The sequence below is a fragment of the Leguminivora glycinivorella genome, chromosome 8 (assembly GCF_023078275.1).
Source record: "Leguminivora glycinivorella isolate SPB_JAAS2020 chromosome 8, LegGlyc_1.1, whole genome shotgun sequence".
NCBI classification, from domain to species: Eukaryota; Metazoa; Arthropoda; class Insecta; order Lepidoptera; family Tortricidae; genus Leguminivora; species Leguminivora glycinivorella.
In genome coordinates this window covers 6,612,522-6,632,459 of record NC_062978.1, presented here as the reverse complement: position 1 = coordinate 6,632,459, position 19,938 = coordinate 6,612,522, and the positions used below count along the sequence as shown (strand labels likewise).

General features: G+C 37.8%; 1 protein-coding gene across 1 annotated transcript in view; it reads left to right on the top strand.

Moving 5' to 3' along the window:
* The window catches only part of LOC125228947 (tyrosine-protein phosphatase 10D-like), a 105,046-nt gene that overhangs the window by 20,159 nt on the left and 64,949 nt on the right, over positions 1 to 19,938 (top strand). Inside the window, 1 exon segment of the mRNA XM_048133669.1 lies at positions 9,171 to 9,360. Coding sequence (XP_047989626.1) covers positions 9,171 to 9,360 — 190 coding nt within the window.

Sequence of the window (19,938 nt, the reverse complement as noted above, 5' to 3'; positions counted from 1 at the left end):
TCTGTGTGCCTACGGCTGTGTAACCTTGCCTTACCACCTTTCGGTTCTATGGTCCTGGTTCTACTGGTGATAGGAAATATGGAGTATGCAGGAAAATTTTTAGCTGGGAAAAATCATAAATGAAAATGTTTATACAGACAGACACGTTGCTACAGATGTAGTGCAAAGCCAGCGGCTGTCTAACCCCGCCTTACCACCTTTCGGTTCTGGAACGGGTTATTTATTGTCTCTTTTCTTAAATTATTTCAAAATAATTAAAAACAAACATTTTTAGATGCCTATAATTCTATAATAAGCTCTTTCATGTGATAGTATGCAAGAAACTTTCATTCAAAAATCTTTAAGTTTTAATTTTTACATTACCCCCAAAAGTGACCCCCTATGATAGAAATGTATTAATGTAAGTTACATGTCCGTCTTCGGGTCATAAGGTTACATACGTCTATCAAATTTCAAGTTAATCGATTCCGTAGTTTCGGAGAAAATTAGCTGTGACTGTGACAGACGGACGATGATCCTAAAAGGGTTATGTTTTTCCATTAAAGTACGGAACCCTAATATTGGTACGGTACCTTAATACAACAAATTAAAACAGATTAAAAAAAATCGTTATATTTTCGCCATATTATTCCTTAAAATTATGATTCATTGTAACTTCCATATCATACCTCTATAGTAATATTACCAGTAAGATTGGTAAAATACTCGGTAGTATTGGGAATATTACTGGTAATATTGGTAGTTTACTAATTGACGTTAGGTAGGTAATATTTTTTGTTATAATACAGTGCAACATGTATCCTTTGTATCAATAAACACAAAATAAATATTTTTTATCTATTTGTATGTCTATATTTCTCTAAATTACCGCTAAGTGGTAATATTACTAGTAACATTACTGGTAAAATACTCGTTTTAGTAATATTACCGGTAACGACCCATCACTATTCCCTAGTTGCATTAGTAATGGATGTTTGAAAGTCCTGAACTGTCATTCATCCATTTTTTTTTTTTAATTTTAAACAGTAAACAGTTTCTCGCGCCTACTGGTATAGAGAGAGGTAACTATGGTAACTATAGTATGATATGATACGTCACGGATCATCATTCGTCAACTATTGTACTCTTGGCTACGGGCCCTGCATGACGTAAAATCATTTCCGCCATAAGGCCTTCAGCTACACCATGTGTTTATTTATACGTATGGAGAATAAAAGAAACGTGGGAAAGCATATGTGACCAGCTGATCGGATTTATTATTGCATGGTAATATGTAGTCGCGAGTTTTGTGTAAGAATAGTGTGCATAGCCGAATGTAAGTTCAAGTTCTTTATTTGCAACTAGCGACCCGCCCCGGTTTCGCACGGGTACTATACCTACATGTAAACCTTCCTCTAAAATTACTCTATCTATTAAAAAAAACCGCGTCAAAATCCGTTGCGTAGTTTTAAAGATTTAAGCATACATAGGGACATAGGGACAGAGAAAGCGACTTTGTTTTATACTATGTAGTGATCATGTTGTATAAATAGGTATAAATTTATGACAATGAATGTTCCAAACATGCACAAACGCTTACGAAACGCTGACGATAATATCTCTTTCGTAGCTATATCTCTATCGGTCTTGCGTATTGGCGCGACAGAGTTAGACTACATTTCGGTGCCATTCGGCTACGGGACTAGGTTAAAATCGGCTAGGTAAGTAGGAGTAAAGTGCAGTCAACTTGCAGTCAACACATATTAAAAAATTAGTAATACATAAATACATGCGTACCTCGTTCCACTTGATTAACTTTAGTGGAAGACGTCGCTATACTCATAATTAACTGCATTACTATGCACATTAAATAATTAATATGTAGTTACATAAATACAGGCACACCACTTGACTAATTTAGTATTAACACGTTCAATAGTCCCGCTTTGAATTGTAAAGCTTACGGCTTTCTAAGTCTTGGGTCACCCAGTGCGGTCATTGTGCATTGGACAGCGAACATTTAAGAAAGACATCTGCAAACAATACGACTGAATTAACTAGTTTTTCATTCCTTTTCTTCTATTTCCAAGCGTAGTCCCAAGTAGGTAAAGTGAGTAAGCTTGTGTCATTATGGACCATAGTGCAAATTAGGGCCTTAGGACGAATTGGGTTTAACGACAAACTAACGGGTATCTTTAAGTCGAATAATGTTCCACAATGCCTAAAGACTTCTCTCGTCAATCAGTGTTCCTGCCCACCATGACACACGTTGCCGAGACATGGACGCTCACCAATTAGGCTGTGCATAAGATACGAGTAGCACAGAGAGCGATGGAGCGCACCATGCTCGGCATTAAGCTTCAAGATCGAGTGAGGAATGTCGAGATCCGACACCGCACCAAGGTGCGGGACGTGGGTGACGTCATTTGCAAACTCAAATGGAATTAGGCGGGGCATGTTGCCAGGCAGAGTGATGGCAGGTAGACCGAAATGTTGACCGAATGGTGGCCGCTATCGGATGTGAGAAGCGCCTGGCATCTGTTGGCTCGTTGGGTGGACGACATTCGAAAAACTGCGGGGCACTTCTGGATGAGATTAGCCCAGGACCGGGATAAGTGGCGTACACGAAGGGAGGCCTAGGCTCAGCAGTGGGCGATTATTGGCTGAAATGATGATGATGATGATGATGAGGGATTAGCTAACGTGGAGGATAATTTATTTTGTACCTTCATAAACCCCTTTTAGAAGCCTTCTATTTCATTGCTAATGGCTAATGGCATACGCATTGTGGCTATACTATATTTATAAATGCGAAAGTAACTCACATTTGGTTTCGTTATAATTTATGCCCGCGAAGGATTTAGAATATAAATATGAAACCCGTGCCGTCCCTTCTGATGACGGGTTAAGAATTTCACTACCCCCTTTCTTCCCGTGGGTGTCGTAGAAGTCGACTGTGGGATATGGATTAAATTGTGGCGTAGGCGAGAGCCTGGCAACCGGTCATGAAATGAAATGAAACCTTTACCTTTCAACCCCTTATTTGGCAAGGGTGGCACTGAAACGAGTAGTTTCATGTGCTCTACTTACCCCTTTATAAATAGGATACAGGCATGATTGTATGTATGTATGTATAAAGAAACAGAATAGTGAACGGCATATTCAATTTATAAACAACGCCGTTAATTTTACACACACAATAGCTGTTATTTAGTTACACCAAATGTGTTTTAGTACATATTGTTTGTTGTTTCTGTCAGCCATTACGTTAGACTATTACTTACGCAGTTCTGTACTCGTAGCACGTGTCGCCTAAGGTTCATGTGTTATCGTGAGGATGTCCAACTTAGCAGTGTCATGATTTATACAAATGCTATTAACCTTTTTACAAATAAATACTTAATATCTGGGCAACCGAGCTTCGCTCGGTTCTGTTTCGTATCCTTGACATGTGTCGCCATCTAGTTCAAAAATGAATAGTACCTACATCGAGCGAAAGAATTCTCAGCCTTAACAACACAACTACTCCACACGAGATGGCGCGCATTTCGCCACAAAAACTCAAATAGTGTATTTTTCTATACGTTTTAGCCTTGACCTGTGTCGCCATCTAGTGTTTGCAATAAATAGTACTTACATCGACCGAAAGAATTCTGTCTTAACAGTACAACTACTGCACACGAGATGGCGCGCGAAGAAAAACGCATGAAAACTCGAAAATTCGCGTTTTCCGGGACCTAAGGATAAGTTAGACCGATTCTTCACCCCAAAAACCCCCACATAACAAATTTCTGCGAAATCGTTAGAGCGGTTTCCGAGATTGTCAGTGTAAATAAATATATATAAAAATAAATAAATAAATAAATAAATATACAAGAATTGCTCGTTTAAAAGTATAAGATAATACTTTACTTTAATGTATAGCTGTTAGGGCTATTCTGCTTCCACGTTCTCTCTCTCTTCCAATTATTTCAAGCTATGAATCCCACGTGATGGTACCCTCCCATCATCAGCTTTCCATGTAATTTGCTTACACGTCGTCTTCTGTCACTTTGCACTCAGCCGTGTCTTTTAGTGCGTTATCACATTATCCGATCCGATATCGGATGTCGGACCGATATCCCATATATTAACGCCGCCATCTTTGATTTTAAAATTTGATTTTTATCGATATCGAATCGAATAATGTGAAAACGTACTTAGGTCTACGTCACGTACCTCTATTTTGTTTTCGGTTTACCTCTCCGGGTTTAAATACAACTTTAGTCCGGGTTCAATGCTTACCACCGGGTTAGTGGCTAACCCTGGAAGTTGGCACGTGCAAAGAAATTTTCAACGACCTCGCTTGTGTTGTCGCCGGTGGTACCTAATACCTAATATACTACATTTTAAATACGAAGGCCCGATACCATTTGAGCCGGTCATTACATTAGGTGTTAACAATAGGCGTAGTGAAAACAAAAGATACCTAGCTAGACTCCTTTTCGGCGTGGCATTTATTTTCCAAGACACGGTTTCGCCAGTACAGTCAAGTGTAAAAATATGGGTGTAAACTGTACACATCTTACTCAAAAATATGTAAGTATGTCACATAGCATCTTAGTCCGGTGTAATAAGAGCGTAGTACCATGTTTGTGAGACGATTTGTTCGATACATATTTTTGCACTTGACTGTACGTTAGCGAAAACATGTCTGTGGCCAGGCCGAAATGAGACGCTAGTCTGTATTTGGCTACGTACACTGTGAAGTATGACCTATCCTCTCAACGACATTTATCAATTATCCGGCTGCATCTAGACAGGCTAGCGGATTCCGGATCTATCTTTTGTGGTGGCCAAGGCAACTGCCATTGACGTTCGAAACACAAAATACACCGGCACAAATGTTTCTACACACCTACATAGCGTATAGCTAAATAACTATAGATTTGTGGGATTTTCCATTTTAGATTGGAATTGTTTTGTTGGACGTTTTGGATTGTTTTATTTATGATATAAAAAGTGTACGGAAGGATTTTGCTATAATTTTGGAAACAAGAAAAATGAAGGTTATGCGAATCTGCTATCTGCTAGCTGACTAGCTGACCCTAGAAAAATTTTCTCACAGTATTTATCCTCAACAAATAAAATAGCCCGGGAGTATGTTGCGAACGCAACTTTTTATTTGTATACTTATCGCTCGGCTAATTCCGTAAGATTTATAAAGAGCCAATAGGAGCGCACCACATACGATGTATCGCGGCCAATGAGGCACCTAAAACTTAACCAACGCTTTTAACAGCTTAAATCTTGCAAATCACTCTTTCATCATCTTCGCTACCTTAAACACCACTTCCATACCGTTTAGTCAAATCACCCTTGTAAACCAGCACCTATTTGGAATATAATATTGTCTACTTATATTGAAGTTTTTATAAGTCGTCGGCTCCTGATCCTGCACGGCGGCTACACCTAAGCATATTAATTTTGAGTTTTTGACACAGCTTACCTCGGCAAATGAGTCTTAGAATTTACACAGACGGTACATGTTCGTATCGGAGAAAAAAGTCTCGTCCATGATACCTGAATAGTGTAATCTGAACGAGAAAATCTAGTAAATTCTGGGACAATTGTTCACATAGTATAAATAACTAAACTAGTCTGTTTAAATGCGTTGAGCTTAGTGAACTAGTTATCTTGTAATTGCTACACATTAAAATAGCGTGTATTACTAGAATATTTAGTAATCATAACACGTGGACCGTACAAATAAATAATATTTTCTTGCAGAGCTTAATAAATGAAATGTGACCTTGACAATATATTCTTGTAAAGGTAATATATACATTACGTATCATAAAATAAAAATATTGTAAGGGTCACACAGTCAAATTGTGTGTATTACTAGATTATTCAGTATTTATAACAAATGGAGTGTCTAAATAAACAAAATAATGTAAACTCCACAAGAAATTCTTGTAAAGGTTATAAAACTTTAGTTAGGCCAATAATAGGTATCGTTAAGAATACAAGTCATCTGATATATATTACATTCTCTTCATTTATGTAAACTTCATTAAATGGTTGATAGAACAAGAAAGTTAGTTACAGCAACTGCATTTATGGTACTCTCTAATAAATATACAATTGCGTTAACGTGTTATATTTTTATCGGTACCTATGAATTTGTCTGTGCACTGTATAGACAACTAACATTTCTTGTAAATGTAAAAAAAGGTTTGTTGTCTATACAAGGTGGTTCAGTAGGATTAAAGGCCGAGCCACGCCAGATACGTGTACGTAGACGTGTGCGTGGCGTGCGCGCTGTAAAGTACGAATCTTCAAAAGAGATGATACACCGTTAGACACACACGGGAAACACGTCACACAAGCGGTGTAATCTCTAATGAGGATTCGTCATTTACACCGCGTACGCTACGCGCACGTCTACGTACACGTATCTGGCGTGGCTCAGCCTTTAATCCTACTGTACCACCTTGTATAGACAACAAACCTTTTCTTACATTTACAAGAAATGTTAGTTGTCTATACAGTGCACAGACAAATTCATAGGTACCTACCGATAAAAATGCAGGTTGCTAGGACCAGTTCCAAGAGACAGAAGCCTAGAGTTGAAACTGGGATCCGGAAACCTGGGTCACCCAGCATATGGAATGGATGCTATGAGCGGTGAAAATTGGTGAATCTGAAAGTAAATAAAATAATTATATAATTTGTTAAAAATATATTTCAACGATCCTTAGTGCAAGACTTTATTCATATATTCGTCAGTGTTAATAGAACCGTCCTTCATTTCGTCCAAAATTTATATTTTGCAGAATTTTTCCACTTTTGTTCCACAGTATGGCATGGGTCACAGGAAACTTGCAACCATTGTAAATCATCTGAAAAAGACATTAAAATTTCTATGAATAAATTTTACAATAAGTAATATTCTACGTCCACTTCAGATATATATAAAGACTGTCCACGATAAAAAGTGGTCATATATAACATGGTAAATCTTTTGATACAATGAGAATTTATAAGCAGCATGTTTGTCAAATAATTTGTAGATATCAAACTACATTATAAAAATACAAACAAATTATAAACTTTAGGTGGCCTATGAATTTTAGCAGTATGTATCTCATGATAACAATATTTTTTTGTACAGTGTCTTCTTGCAGTCTTTAAGTACAACAGTTTTAATGACAAAAATATTTTTTTAATGTTTAATTATAATAGCCAAAATATACCCTATTACATACTGATTTTACGATAGTAATCATTTTTCTGATTGTAATCAGATTAAGAAAGTACTGAGATTTTCTAACTTTGCTGAATTCGACTTTTTGACACTTTTTGGCTCTCCATACAAAAACAACTGTCAGTGCTTGGAGTAGAAAGTCTTCCTGACTCCCAAAAGTCGAAATGAGTTACAAAAAGTATTTTTTTGTCTGCTAAGATGTCATTCTAATGTGTGTAAAACAGCTTATAAAAATATAAGTATTTATAAAATTGTGCCAGGAAGCGTGTGAAGTTTGTTAAAAAACACTGTACAAGAAATGAAATGCTTGATGGTATACATTCGGCGAAACCTCAGACACACTAAAGCATTATAAGGAATAGCTTTAAAAACTACTTTACTTTTTTTAATTAATTATTATATAGTTTTATGTATACAGATTTATCAAAATATAATATTGCTTCAAAATGTGCATTCAGGAAGAAAGATTTATCATGTTATGTATGACCACTTTTTATCGTGGATAGTCCTTATTAGTTCAGTATTTAGATTTTGCCCACGTAATATCGTATGAATTTGTATGCAATGTAAAATGAATACAACATTAAATGCCTTTTTACTAAGTTCTAATTATCTACTAAGTTCTACATGTACGGTACATGACTCACCTGCTTTTGCCAACTCTGCCATCTCCCATCCTTGCAAGAGTTTTTGCACCTCTTCATCCATTTCCTAAAATGGAAACTACCAAACGAATGGATAATACGTAGTGAGTACGTTTAACGATAAATAATATAGGTAACCTATTGCGATCCGCGTCCACGCGTGATCTCTCATGACACGTAAATGGCCGCCGACCACGCCGCGAGTGCTTTGACATTGCGTTTCGTTACACAAGCAAAACATTTATTTATGCGGACAATATTTTTGTTATAACAATTATTTTTCGGTGTATATTACGAGAATATCATTGTTATTTTTTTACAAGAGGCGCAAAGTAAAATCAACTATACTGCTATAGCATTCACTAAGATATACAATGGTACTTAAACATGGCGTTTCGTTACAAAAACGAAACACAATATTAATACTAACTAAATAATTTTTCAACAGAACTATTTGTTCACCAGTATACATTACGAGAATATTATTGTCATTATTTACAAGAGCTGCAAAGTAATACCAACTTATAAAACAGTCATATCAACTATACTGCGATGGCATTCGCTACGATACAAATAATAGAGTTGACAGCGATGCGTACATATTTATACAAACTTAATATTTTTAAATATAACTCTTCGTTGAGTTTACATTACAAGAATATTCTTTTTATTTCTTTACGAGAACTACAAAGTAATGGCAACGTATAAAAAAGTTACAGGAAGTATACTGTGATAGTAACCGCTAAGATTAAGATTGTAAAAATAATTTTTATTTTTTTGGCATTACAAGAAGCTTCTTGTTAATAGAATTATCGTAACCTTTATTCTATTAGTTGTAAATAAAACTAGAGTTCTCGTATATGTAATTCAAACAGAACTGTTTAGTGCATATTAATGTTTGCTTAGTTCTATTGAATTCAAGATATAGTAAACGTAACAATACAGTTGTTTTTATTACGAGATTGTAGTATCAGTTACGATAAATCTATTTTACTAAACGTTCTGGTAGTATTGTTAAAATATTTTTTTTCCGTGTATACTTACAAAAGCGACTGTGCCATGTGACCTTCCAATCCAACCCAGATTGGTTTCAATAACACATTAGGCCATTGTGCTTTTTTTTCTATAGCCTATAATGTGTCCCACTGCTGAGCAAAAGCCTCCCCTGTTTTCCGCCACTCGTCACGGCTCTGTGCATGCTCTCTCTCGCCAGCTTTAAATAAAGTAAATCTAGTGTTTCACAATATAATCTCCAGTCTAGATATTCAAACAGTTCTGTAAGACCGATGCTATTGCAGGTGATCCCGCTGACGGAGCGGGCGGAGGGCGGAGCGCGCAACATCACCGTGGAGGCGCCAGAGACGCCGGGCGCCGGCTGGACGCACACGCTCAAGGAGCTGTCCCCCGGCGCCACCTACCAGCTGCACGCCTTCACGCTGCTGCACGACAAGGAGAGCGCAGCGTACGCCAGCCGCAACTTCACCACCAGTGAGTACTCGCCTTGTTACACCACCACAGAGGCTGGACGCACACGCTCAAGGAGCTGTCACCCGGCGCCACCTACCAGCTGCACGCCTTCACGCTGCTGCACGACAAGGAGAGCGCGGCGTACGCCAGCCGCAACTTCACCACCAGTGAGTACTCGCCTTGTTACACCACCACAGAGGCTGGACGCACACGCTCAAGGAGCTGTCCCCCGGCGCCACCTACCAGCTGCACGCCTTCACGCTGCTGCACGACAAGGAGAGCGCGGCGTACGCCAGCCGCAACTTCACCACCAGTGAGTACTCGCCTTGTTACATCACCACAGAGGCTGGACGCACACGCTCAAAAAGCTGCCCCTGGCGCCACTCGCCTCCATAAAGATAAAAGATACTCGCCTTGAGTGTAGGCGCAGGGAGGCAACGTTCCACCAGCGATTACTAAATTTACTTGCTCCGTTTATTGTTCCGACTCCTACGTAGAGCGTTTAGTAGTAACTTACTAAGTAATACTATTATACCGGTGCAGTGAGATAAGGTTTATTTCTTGTATCGATTTTGAACCCCCGACGCAAAAACGACATAAGTTTGACGTGTCTGTCTGTGTCATCGTAGCTTTCTAACGGATGAACCGATTTAGATTTCTTTTTATTGTTTGAAAGGTGAATTAGTCGGGAGTGCTCACAGTTTGACGAGATTTTAGGGTTTCAAACACCTCTGGAGCTGCAGCTTACCATCAATCGTACCCCATACTTTGTCACCGAAGTAGTACGATGAAAATTGTATGTTATTAAACAATGTTTCTCCCCCGGAAACTTGCGAACTGAGTGATAATTACGCGTCTCTAATACCCGACATGATGATGCCCTGTCATCGTGAACTAACACTAACACCAACTATACTAATGGCAATACCGATTGACAACTGAAGTCATATTACTATCTCTTTCATGCTTCTTCAAACCATGTGGGTGGTATAGAAAGGGATGGGGCTTTAAACTTAGTCACCGGCGCCATTTGGTGCCGCGCCTACCAATAATGATGGCCCTTTTGTATTTGCAACAATGTGGTGTACATTCGCGATCAGATATATAGGAACGGCCATGTTGTTCAAATATATCTGACCACGCATGTACTGTTAAGGCGTTAGAGTGCGGGTTCAGGTATTTTTGGGATCCTTCGGGGGCGCTACCATATTATGGCGACTGTACGTAGTAATTTTCTGTAATGTGAATGTCATACTATACGATGGGTTATGTTTTAGAATAGAATAGAATAGAAATATTTATTTGCATGAATACGTTACAATAAGATCTTTATAAGTAAAATATTTAGACACAGTATCCCGTCGACATAACATCAACATGCAAAATTATTTACAGTTTGTACATGAAGGTACTAATTAACTAACTATGAGCATGCAATCATTATACAATAAAAAAAAGACAGGATAGTCAATGAATGAAAAGTAATAATTATAAACTTAGGAGGTATAATTCCAGAATTGTCAGAAGCTAAAGCAATAAAATAATTTATGTCAACACCAAATCAGCAATCATCATTACATTCCAAATAATCAGGATTTTAGATCAGGATAAATCAGGCCCCGTAGCCGAATGGCATTTCTGCGACGCGAAACGCCACCGAAACGCCGCAGATATGTAGTTTGGCTCTGTCGCGCTCGCGCCAATACGCAAGAGCGATAGAGATAGCTGCGAAAAGGGTATTATCGTGAGCGTTTGTGCATTCGGATACGCACGCTGGTTTGTGTTTAGGATGACATGCTTAAATTACTGTATCATAATAATTAATAATGCATTGAGGTAATATAAAAGCATGAAGTAAGAAATGAGAATCAGTCTGAATGTCATTGATGATAGGTAGGCGTTTCTTTATAATAAACTAGCTTTAACCCGCGGCTTCGCTCGCATTAAATTTGAAAATTACGTGATGCTCCATACAAACTTCCACCCTCCATTTTAGGAAATTGGGAGTTAGAAAGAGACAAAAAGTAGCCTCCATCCTTTCAACTATCTCCACTTAAAAAATCGGACGGACAAACAAACAGACACAGACACTTTCCCATTTATAATATTAGCATGGATTGACAGCATTTTCGTAATATTTTAATAAGGCCAACTTCACATAAACTTCAGCTAAACTAAACTAGCTAAACTGTGGAATGAATTGTCGCCTGCGGTATTTCCGGACCGATGCGACCTTCAAATCTTCAAGAAAAGAGCGTACACCCATCTTAAAGGCCGGCAACGCACCTCCAACACCTCTGGTGTTTCGGGTGTCCATGGGCGGCGGTGATCGCTTACCATCAGGCGACCTGTCTGCTCGTTTGCCTCCTATCACATAAAAAAAAAAACATGTTTACATATTAATTCAACGAATAACAATTTCAAATCATGCAAGGAATGTGTCAGTCAGTCAGTTGCGTCGCGTAACTTATCTACCACGTAATACACTTAGATTAATTCATTTGTCCTACATATACATATGTGACACAATCATTTGTTTTCTATATTATAATTAAATGAAAAGTAAATGATTAAATATTCCTATTTCTTTAAATTTCTCCCATGAGCCGTGGCAATTTGGCAAATGCCGGAATAACGCAAGGAGAATGATGATTCCATCTCTTTCCAAGTATCCTTGTAGGTACCTACATAAAACTTTTTTAGGGTTTCGTAAATCAAAAGGAAAAATGGAACACTTATTAGGTACAGCATCACTTACTTGTCTGTCTGTGAAGGCCTTTTATCTCGTGAGGTATGTTATTGAAATTATCTATAGCTACCATATACTCTGGTCTACACTACTGTAGTGAAACTGTAAAAAAAAATAGCTGTGATAGACGGATAGACAGACGCACTCAGTGATCCTATAAGGGTTCGTTTTTCCATTTTGACGTACGGAACCCTAAAAACGAAACTTCTAGGTAGTACGTTAACGCGAAAACAAGACAAGGCCGTTTGGGTATGCCCCAAAAAGCGTTCTACACTCTCAAGGAAATCAAGATTAATATATTGCCCGTTGACGTACCTAAAACCACATCTCGGCTGGCGATCAAATATATGAAAGAGGCGCGTTCCTAGCACACATTCTAAGCTCGTGTAGGTGAACGCGTACCATGCTTGTATGAGATATGACAGGTCGGCTGTTCGCGTTTTTGACAGGCGGTAACCTTGAGGTAACCGAGAGGGGGTAGGTGGCACTTTTAGCGGGTAGCCGGAGTGGCCATATTGTACAATAGTACTCCTTATTATACTGTGCTAAAACTGAAATTTACTAAAGAAAATCTTAAAACATTAAGTTTAAAAAAATGTACGAAACCATCGTAGGCCAGTCCGTCTCACACTTACCCAGTTTTTTTAGTTTAGATAAGTCACGTTATACACTTGCTTAAAATATCGCTTGCGTCAACTATCCGGTTTCGGCTCTTATTAGCTTATTATTAAAACGCATTGCAGTTGCTTGCAAATGCGACGTTGCGTTGTAGAGTTGTGGGACATGTAGGGTAAAGTAATTACAATTTTGCATCAATATTTACAGAAAAAACGTATTAATTGCGCATCGATCACTGTACTTCAAGTACGATGACAATAGGTACATTAATATTCCATAGAAAAGAAATTATAGGTTGATTTGAAAACTCTAAACTAATAGCTTTACACTTATTAAATACTATACTAAATACTATAGGGAGTAGGGTTATTCTTCTTTTTTCACGGTTCCTCATGGTTGAGGGTCGTGACTACATGAGGTCGTTTTGTTGTTGTGAGGTTGTTATTTTGTTGTTGTGGTCGTTGTTGTGTCTTCGTTGTTTTTTGTTTAGGGTTATTAGAAACATCATAATTTCCTAAAGGGCTAAAAGCTAGACTCGATTGTCATTTTGACAGATGAAAGCATCTTGAGAGCTACATTTACGCATGCAGGTAATGAGTTTACAGCATTTTCGCGCGGACACGCGTTGCACCGCGACATCGACAGTCGGGTTTCACCGCGAATGTTGTCCGTCAAGAAAGCGGAACTCGCTGCGCTCGAGTATGACATATGGTTTGACTGCATTTACGCCTCACTACTGTAGTGTGGTTGGGCATTTTCGCGAAAAAAGATTCAAAAACTTTTTTTTTCTAAAACAGGTAAAGTAAATCTTTTTCTACTCAGAATTTGGAGCTCTTTACATTCTACTAGGCGGAAAAAAGCGTCCCAAATTTATTTTTTCCACTTCGTTACCATTTTTGAAACATTTTGTACAGCGATTACAAAGCCATTTTTTTCGTCTCTTGTTTTTTGTCCTAGATCGAAAGGGCTGTCAGGTGATTCTGAGTAGGAAACATAAAATTTACTTACCTTAGAAAAAATATTTTTGGTGATTGTTCTTGCGAAAATGCCCGACTACTATACGTTTTGGTTCATTACTCGATAGCGTAAACGTTTTGTAGTAAGAGTTTATATTATGTTGTGTCTATATTCCTGTTGCTGTTACCAAATTGAGAGCTCACAACCACGAAGAAATACCTACTGACTCCCGAGACTTTGACCTTATAGTTCAGGAGGCAGAGGCTCAACTGTACTAGGTGCTTAAATTAATGTGTTACAAACCTAATAAACCCATTTGTGTAAAATTTTACAACAATGTCAAATTACAGTTAGGTTTAATGCAATAGAGGTTTTATTATTATATATACGCGATATGATCCGTTTCCATAGTGTTATTTCATGGGTTTAACTACGCACGCCTCACTACGCGCCGCGGTGACGCTCGTTGCGTCACTCGCGGATAATCGAACCAGGCCAAAGTGAATGGGTAGATTTAGATTCAATTATCTTGATGGCCATTGCACCTGCTATCTACACTGTTAAATAATAAGTATGGGAGAAGCTTAAACAAATCGGACTTATGCCATAATAGGCTGAGTAAGCCTTGTGTTGTGGTTTGTACCTTCCCCTCCCCTGTATGAGACTTTTTTTTAAATTATAAATGGGCTTACTCTTGGCCACATACTAGCCAAAGGCAAAGACGTGGCCTACGATGGAGTGAGCTCGCCCAGAAGATGCCTGTTCATCCTTGATTTGAAGGTTGCCTGGTTATATGTTCTCGGAAATGTAGCTGGCAAGGAATTTCACTTAACTTCTAAACGAATACAGGGAACATTTGACGTGAAAGGAACGGATGGAAAACAGTGGAAAAATATTAGCGGATTGATCTAAATATATAAAAGAAGAAACTGACTGACATATCAATGCACAGCCGAAACTGCTGGTTCTAGAGATTCCTAATTTGGCACGTAGGTTCCTTATAAAGTGTAGAGGAGCACTAAGAAAGGATTTTTTAAAATTCACCTCCTAAGGGGGTGAAATGGGGGTCCAAAGTTTGTATGGGAAAACAAGATTAGATTAGTACGTGTGCGAAGCCGCGGGAAAAAGCTAGTTAGTGTTAAAATTAGCCTGTAGGTCAGTGTGTTGACCATGAGCGATGCCGTACGCTGCCGCTTCCTTCCGTTCCGTCAACGACAGTTGTGTTGTGTGACAGATTGTGCGTCCTTGTGGATTGTTGGATTCCACAATTTCCACAGATCCGATTCGCACGTCGCTCCGAAGTTTAAAAGAGCCGTTTCGCACTACGCCAGATCCAAACTCGTGAAAATATAATTCGTAGTCTAGTAGCTGTAGAACTTCTGTGGTTATTTTTGCACTAGATTCGTTCTCTGTCATCCGATTTCTTTCCGTTCTTCTTCGATTCAAACACAAGCATACGGCCCTATATAAACGACTCGGGTGGAAAGTACGGTCCCGTGATTTATGATAAACTAGCGACCTACCCCGGCTTTGCACGGGGAGTAAAGCATAAAAACGGTTATATAAGTCAAAAAACCGGCCAAGAGCGTGTCGGGCCACGCTCAGTGTAGGGTTCCGTAGTTTCCCGTATTTTTTTCAAAAACTGTTCAAACTATCAAGATCAAAATCATTTTCCTAGAAAGTCTTTATAAAGTTCTACTTTTGTGATTCTTTTCATATTTTTTAAACGTATGGTTCAAAAGTTAGAGGGGAGAGGGGACACACTTTTTTTTACTTTAAGAGCGATTATTTCCGAAAATATTAATTTTATCAAAAAACGATTTTAGTAAACCTGTATTCATTTTTAAATACCTATTCAACAATATATCACATGTTGGGGTTGGAATGAAAAAAAAATCATTCCCCACTTTACATGTAGGTAGGGGGCCACCCTAAAGAATTTTTTTTTCACTTTTTATTTTACCACTTTGTCGGCGAGATTGATATACATATTGGTACCAAATTTCAGCTTTCTAGTGCTAACGGTTACTGACATTGTCCGCGGACGGATCGGACATCCCAAAGTTTCATCCTTGAGGAAATGAGGAAAGTCTGGCGGCTCTGGGCTCTTAGTCTAATACATATATAAATAGTATCAGTAGGATATACAATACCAAGTTGCACAGTGAGCATGTGAATAAAGGCGTGGCGTCTGCGGTTACTACTTCTATTAGTATTCATTCATTAACCTTACAGAAACTACCTATTGTTTTATAAACTAGGTACCTATTTTCTCACATCAGCTGCATACATGGATTTCAATAATAGATATTATTATTATATCATCGCTTATTTACTATTACAGGTTTTATAAACTTATAAAATTGAAAACAATCAGTAATAAATGAGTTACTTTTATAGAAATTTAAATACTTATAGCTCGAATTTTCCGCTACTAAAATAAAATATTTTGAACCATGTACGAAATAAAGCATCAGATAATTATAATAAAAACATGGACATTAGTTATTTTTAAGCAGAATTTATATTTAATAAGTCGAATAGAAAGATATATAGTAACTGAGTTTACCGTGACGTCACTCGACACGATTTCATATTCATTCCATATTAGCAAATCGTTCAAATTCGTTAAAGAAGCTGATTTGACTAGCAAGAAAGTAACCTATTGTCAAATTTGACACCTTGATTTCTAGTTTCTTCTTCCAAGCATTATCCCGTCATTAACATTATGCCACGGCTCTGACGGCTCATGGAATCCGCTTTTGGCAACTAATCCCAATACTTTACCGTTTATAAATTGAATTTGACTAATTAACGTCGACGCCTCACCTATTGTATCCTTCACGGCTCGTTAAGGCGACATTGCACGGTGACGTCACTCGTCATAACAACTTTGCAATGCCACTTGTCTCATTGATATCCTATCCTTCAAATATTTGGACTGAAGTAAATAGTTTTTTTTTGACTAGGAGGCAAGTAGCCTATTCTAGCGATCCTGTGAAGGCTGATTTGATTGAAAAAGCAGGTTACCTATATATGAATTCGTTATGGATATTATTTCATTATCAACGCACCACTGGCATCATATCCTACTCGTAAATTCATAGGTGCCCGATTGATATTCCGAAATAAAATACGCCGATTTTCGGTACGCCGACAACGATTCGCCGACGTCTGTTTTGGCCGAATAACGATTGGAAAATTCTCATTTCGCATAATATTCGTTCGTAAACGGAGTCGGTAGGTAGAAATTTGATACGCCGATTTACTTTTCGACGAATAATCATTTAGTAATTGTAAAAATTAGCCGACACAAAATTGGTCGAAACACAATAGGTCGAGTGATCATTTGGTATTTTTTTTTTGGTGAGTTGGCTGGAGCCTGGAACTTGCGTACAAAGTGTTCTTCGGATTCAAAAATCTAGTTGTTAGATCGTTTGTATGAGTAATTCACATTTATTTCATTTACTTATTTATATTAATCATCATGTTCTGATTCCAAGGATTAATTTCAGTAAATTATGTATTGTTGTTTTCAATTCACCAATTTTTTTCAAGAACATAATGTTGCCAGTGGTTTACCCTTGAATGGCCGACAGACACTTGTTCGAATATTATTTCAAAGACAACGTTTCAAATAATTTCATTTCATCGACAGTTCATATCGTAGAACAATCGACACAAGTAAAATCAAACCGTAGACTTTTACTTCGTAGATAAGTTATTCCGAGTATACTTTTATATCGTGGTGTTTCATTTCGTGTTTTTTCATTTCATTTTGTTTTACATTAAATACAATTCATTACGAATAATATTATTTCAATTATGATTTCTACTAAAATTTTACAATTTATAAACTGTTTGTTTAGTCACAGTTCTAATCTAACCTAAACCTACTTTAAAAACGGTTCGTTGTTGTGTAGGGTCGCAGTTTTAACCTAACCTAAACCTACTCTGCAAGCCGTTTGTTTCTGTGTGATCACAGTTCTAACCTAACCTAAACCTACTCTGTAAACTGTTTGTTTTTGTCTGTGGCCACAGTTCTAACCTAACCTAAACCTACTATATGTATAAACCGTTCGTTGATGTGTAGGGTCGCAGTTCTAACCTAACCTAAACCTACTCTGCAATACGTTTGCTTCTGTCTAAATCACAGGTCGAACCTAACCTAAACCTACTCTGTAAACTATTTGTTTCTGTGTGGTCACAGTTCTAACCTAACCTAAACCTACTCTGTAAGCTGGTCGTTTTTGTGTGTGGTTTAAAAGCTATTCGTTGTCGTGTAGGTCGCAGTTTTAACCTAACCTAAACCTACTCTGTAAGCTGGTCGTTTTTGTGTGTGGTCACAGTTCTAACCTAACCTAAACCTACTTTAAAAGCCATTCATCGTGTTGTAGTATCGCAGTTCTAACCTAACCTAAACCTACTGGTACTCTAATATAGGATTAAAGCCAATGGTCATAGTTTAATTATGGACGTATGTGATGTGCCACGATAAAATCGACAATTTGAAGTTTCCTAGAATAAAACATCCATAAATGTGTAGTACGACAAATGAGAAAGTTTTGTAATAATACGTCGACTAAATGAATTGCGATGTTTTGTATTTCTGCTATTTGAAGTACTTTGAAATGAATCAGCGATGAAGAAATATTAGTTGAATAGTATTTATTAAAACTAAGAAAATTTCAAATAAATAGTAGTTGAAACCAAATTACTCGAAACAATTTTACTCGAACTAAACTTTCGATGATTTGTTGTCGATGAAATGATATTCGATGAAAAGTTTGTCGGCGAAACAAGGGTACACCGTTGCCAGTATATGTAAATTTCACATTATACATTGTTTAAGAACCCCCCCCCCCCCCTCCATTCTTCCCGTGGGTGTCGAGGAGGTCGACTGTGGGGTATGGGTTAAATTGTGGCGCTGTCACTGCAATGTCACAATCTGCATTTCTTTCAACCCCTTTTTGCCCCAAGAGTGGCACTGAAACTTAATAGTTCATTTGCTCTACCTACCCCTTTATGGGCTACAGGCGTGATTATATGTATACTGTATGAATGTAAAAAAAAAAGTGTCTATGGAGTGCGTAATTTTTTTACAATAGCGATAATTCATTCGTTGGAAAATATTTTAACAATGTATAAAATGTGAAACGTTATTCGACTAAACATGGCTTAAACGAAAATATTACTTTGCTAAATGAAAAATGTCCAATAGTAGTTCGGATAATTTGCACAGAAGCGAACTGAACTGTATACGAACCAAGATTCTACGTTACGTTATTCGACCAAAAGTGACAGCGATAGTTTGATTATTCGGCTAAACGGCATTCGGCGAATCATTGTCGGCGAATCAATAATCGGCTAAAAAATTGTCGGAGAATCATTAGGTAGCCAAATTCATAGCCGCCCAGCAGCCATTATAGTATAAAATGTAGGAAAATATTTGGCCTAATTTGTGCCATTTTTTTGTGAAATTTTGTACATGGCTGTTTAATTTCTAAATAAACAAAATACTTCATAGTTTGTTTGTTACGCGTTAATTTGCAAATGTGACAGAATCAGGGCGCCCGCGCGCTTCCATTTTGACATCACCTGCTAGAATAACGCGCAATATTTGTTGCCAAATGACGATGCATGCTAGGACGCGTAGCCAACGTGCTAATCGTTAGAACTCCGCAATATGGAAGTCTTGGAAGAGTGATAGAGAGACACAAAGGGTTTTGCTGTCGTGGCAGAAAGTGAACGTCTCCTTGTCTACATCCGATCTCCGTCATTCTTCGGATTTGGTGCGTAAACTATCACACAAATAGTTCTTCGGCTACGATGGATTTTATTTTCACGGGTTCGGATCGGATTCGGAACGGTTTCGGATCAGACGTAGTGCGAACCCGCTCTAAAGGTTCTTTTGCCAATTCGGATACGTCACGTCCGGAACTGTTAAAAAATAATAGTTACTGTATGGTTTTATCATCGACCTTGCCAGTGACCATTACTTGTTCAATGCCCGTAGCCCTATTATCCTCTTGTTATATCAGCGGAAGTTATTTATTTGAAAGCATTTGGTAGTCATTTTAATCATTATGTTAAATGTTTGAGTACTTGTTTTTTATAAACTTGATTTCAAACTCTTATTACATGTATAAATTCGTTTCAATCAATTAAATTTTATTTACAGACAAAACACAATTTAATTTACAAAAATACGTTTAGCGTTTACTTTTATTACACTGATATGAATGTCATGCTCTCGACAAAACATCGCAAGAGAC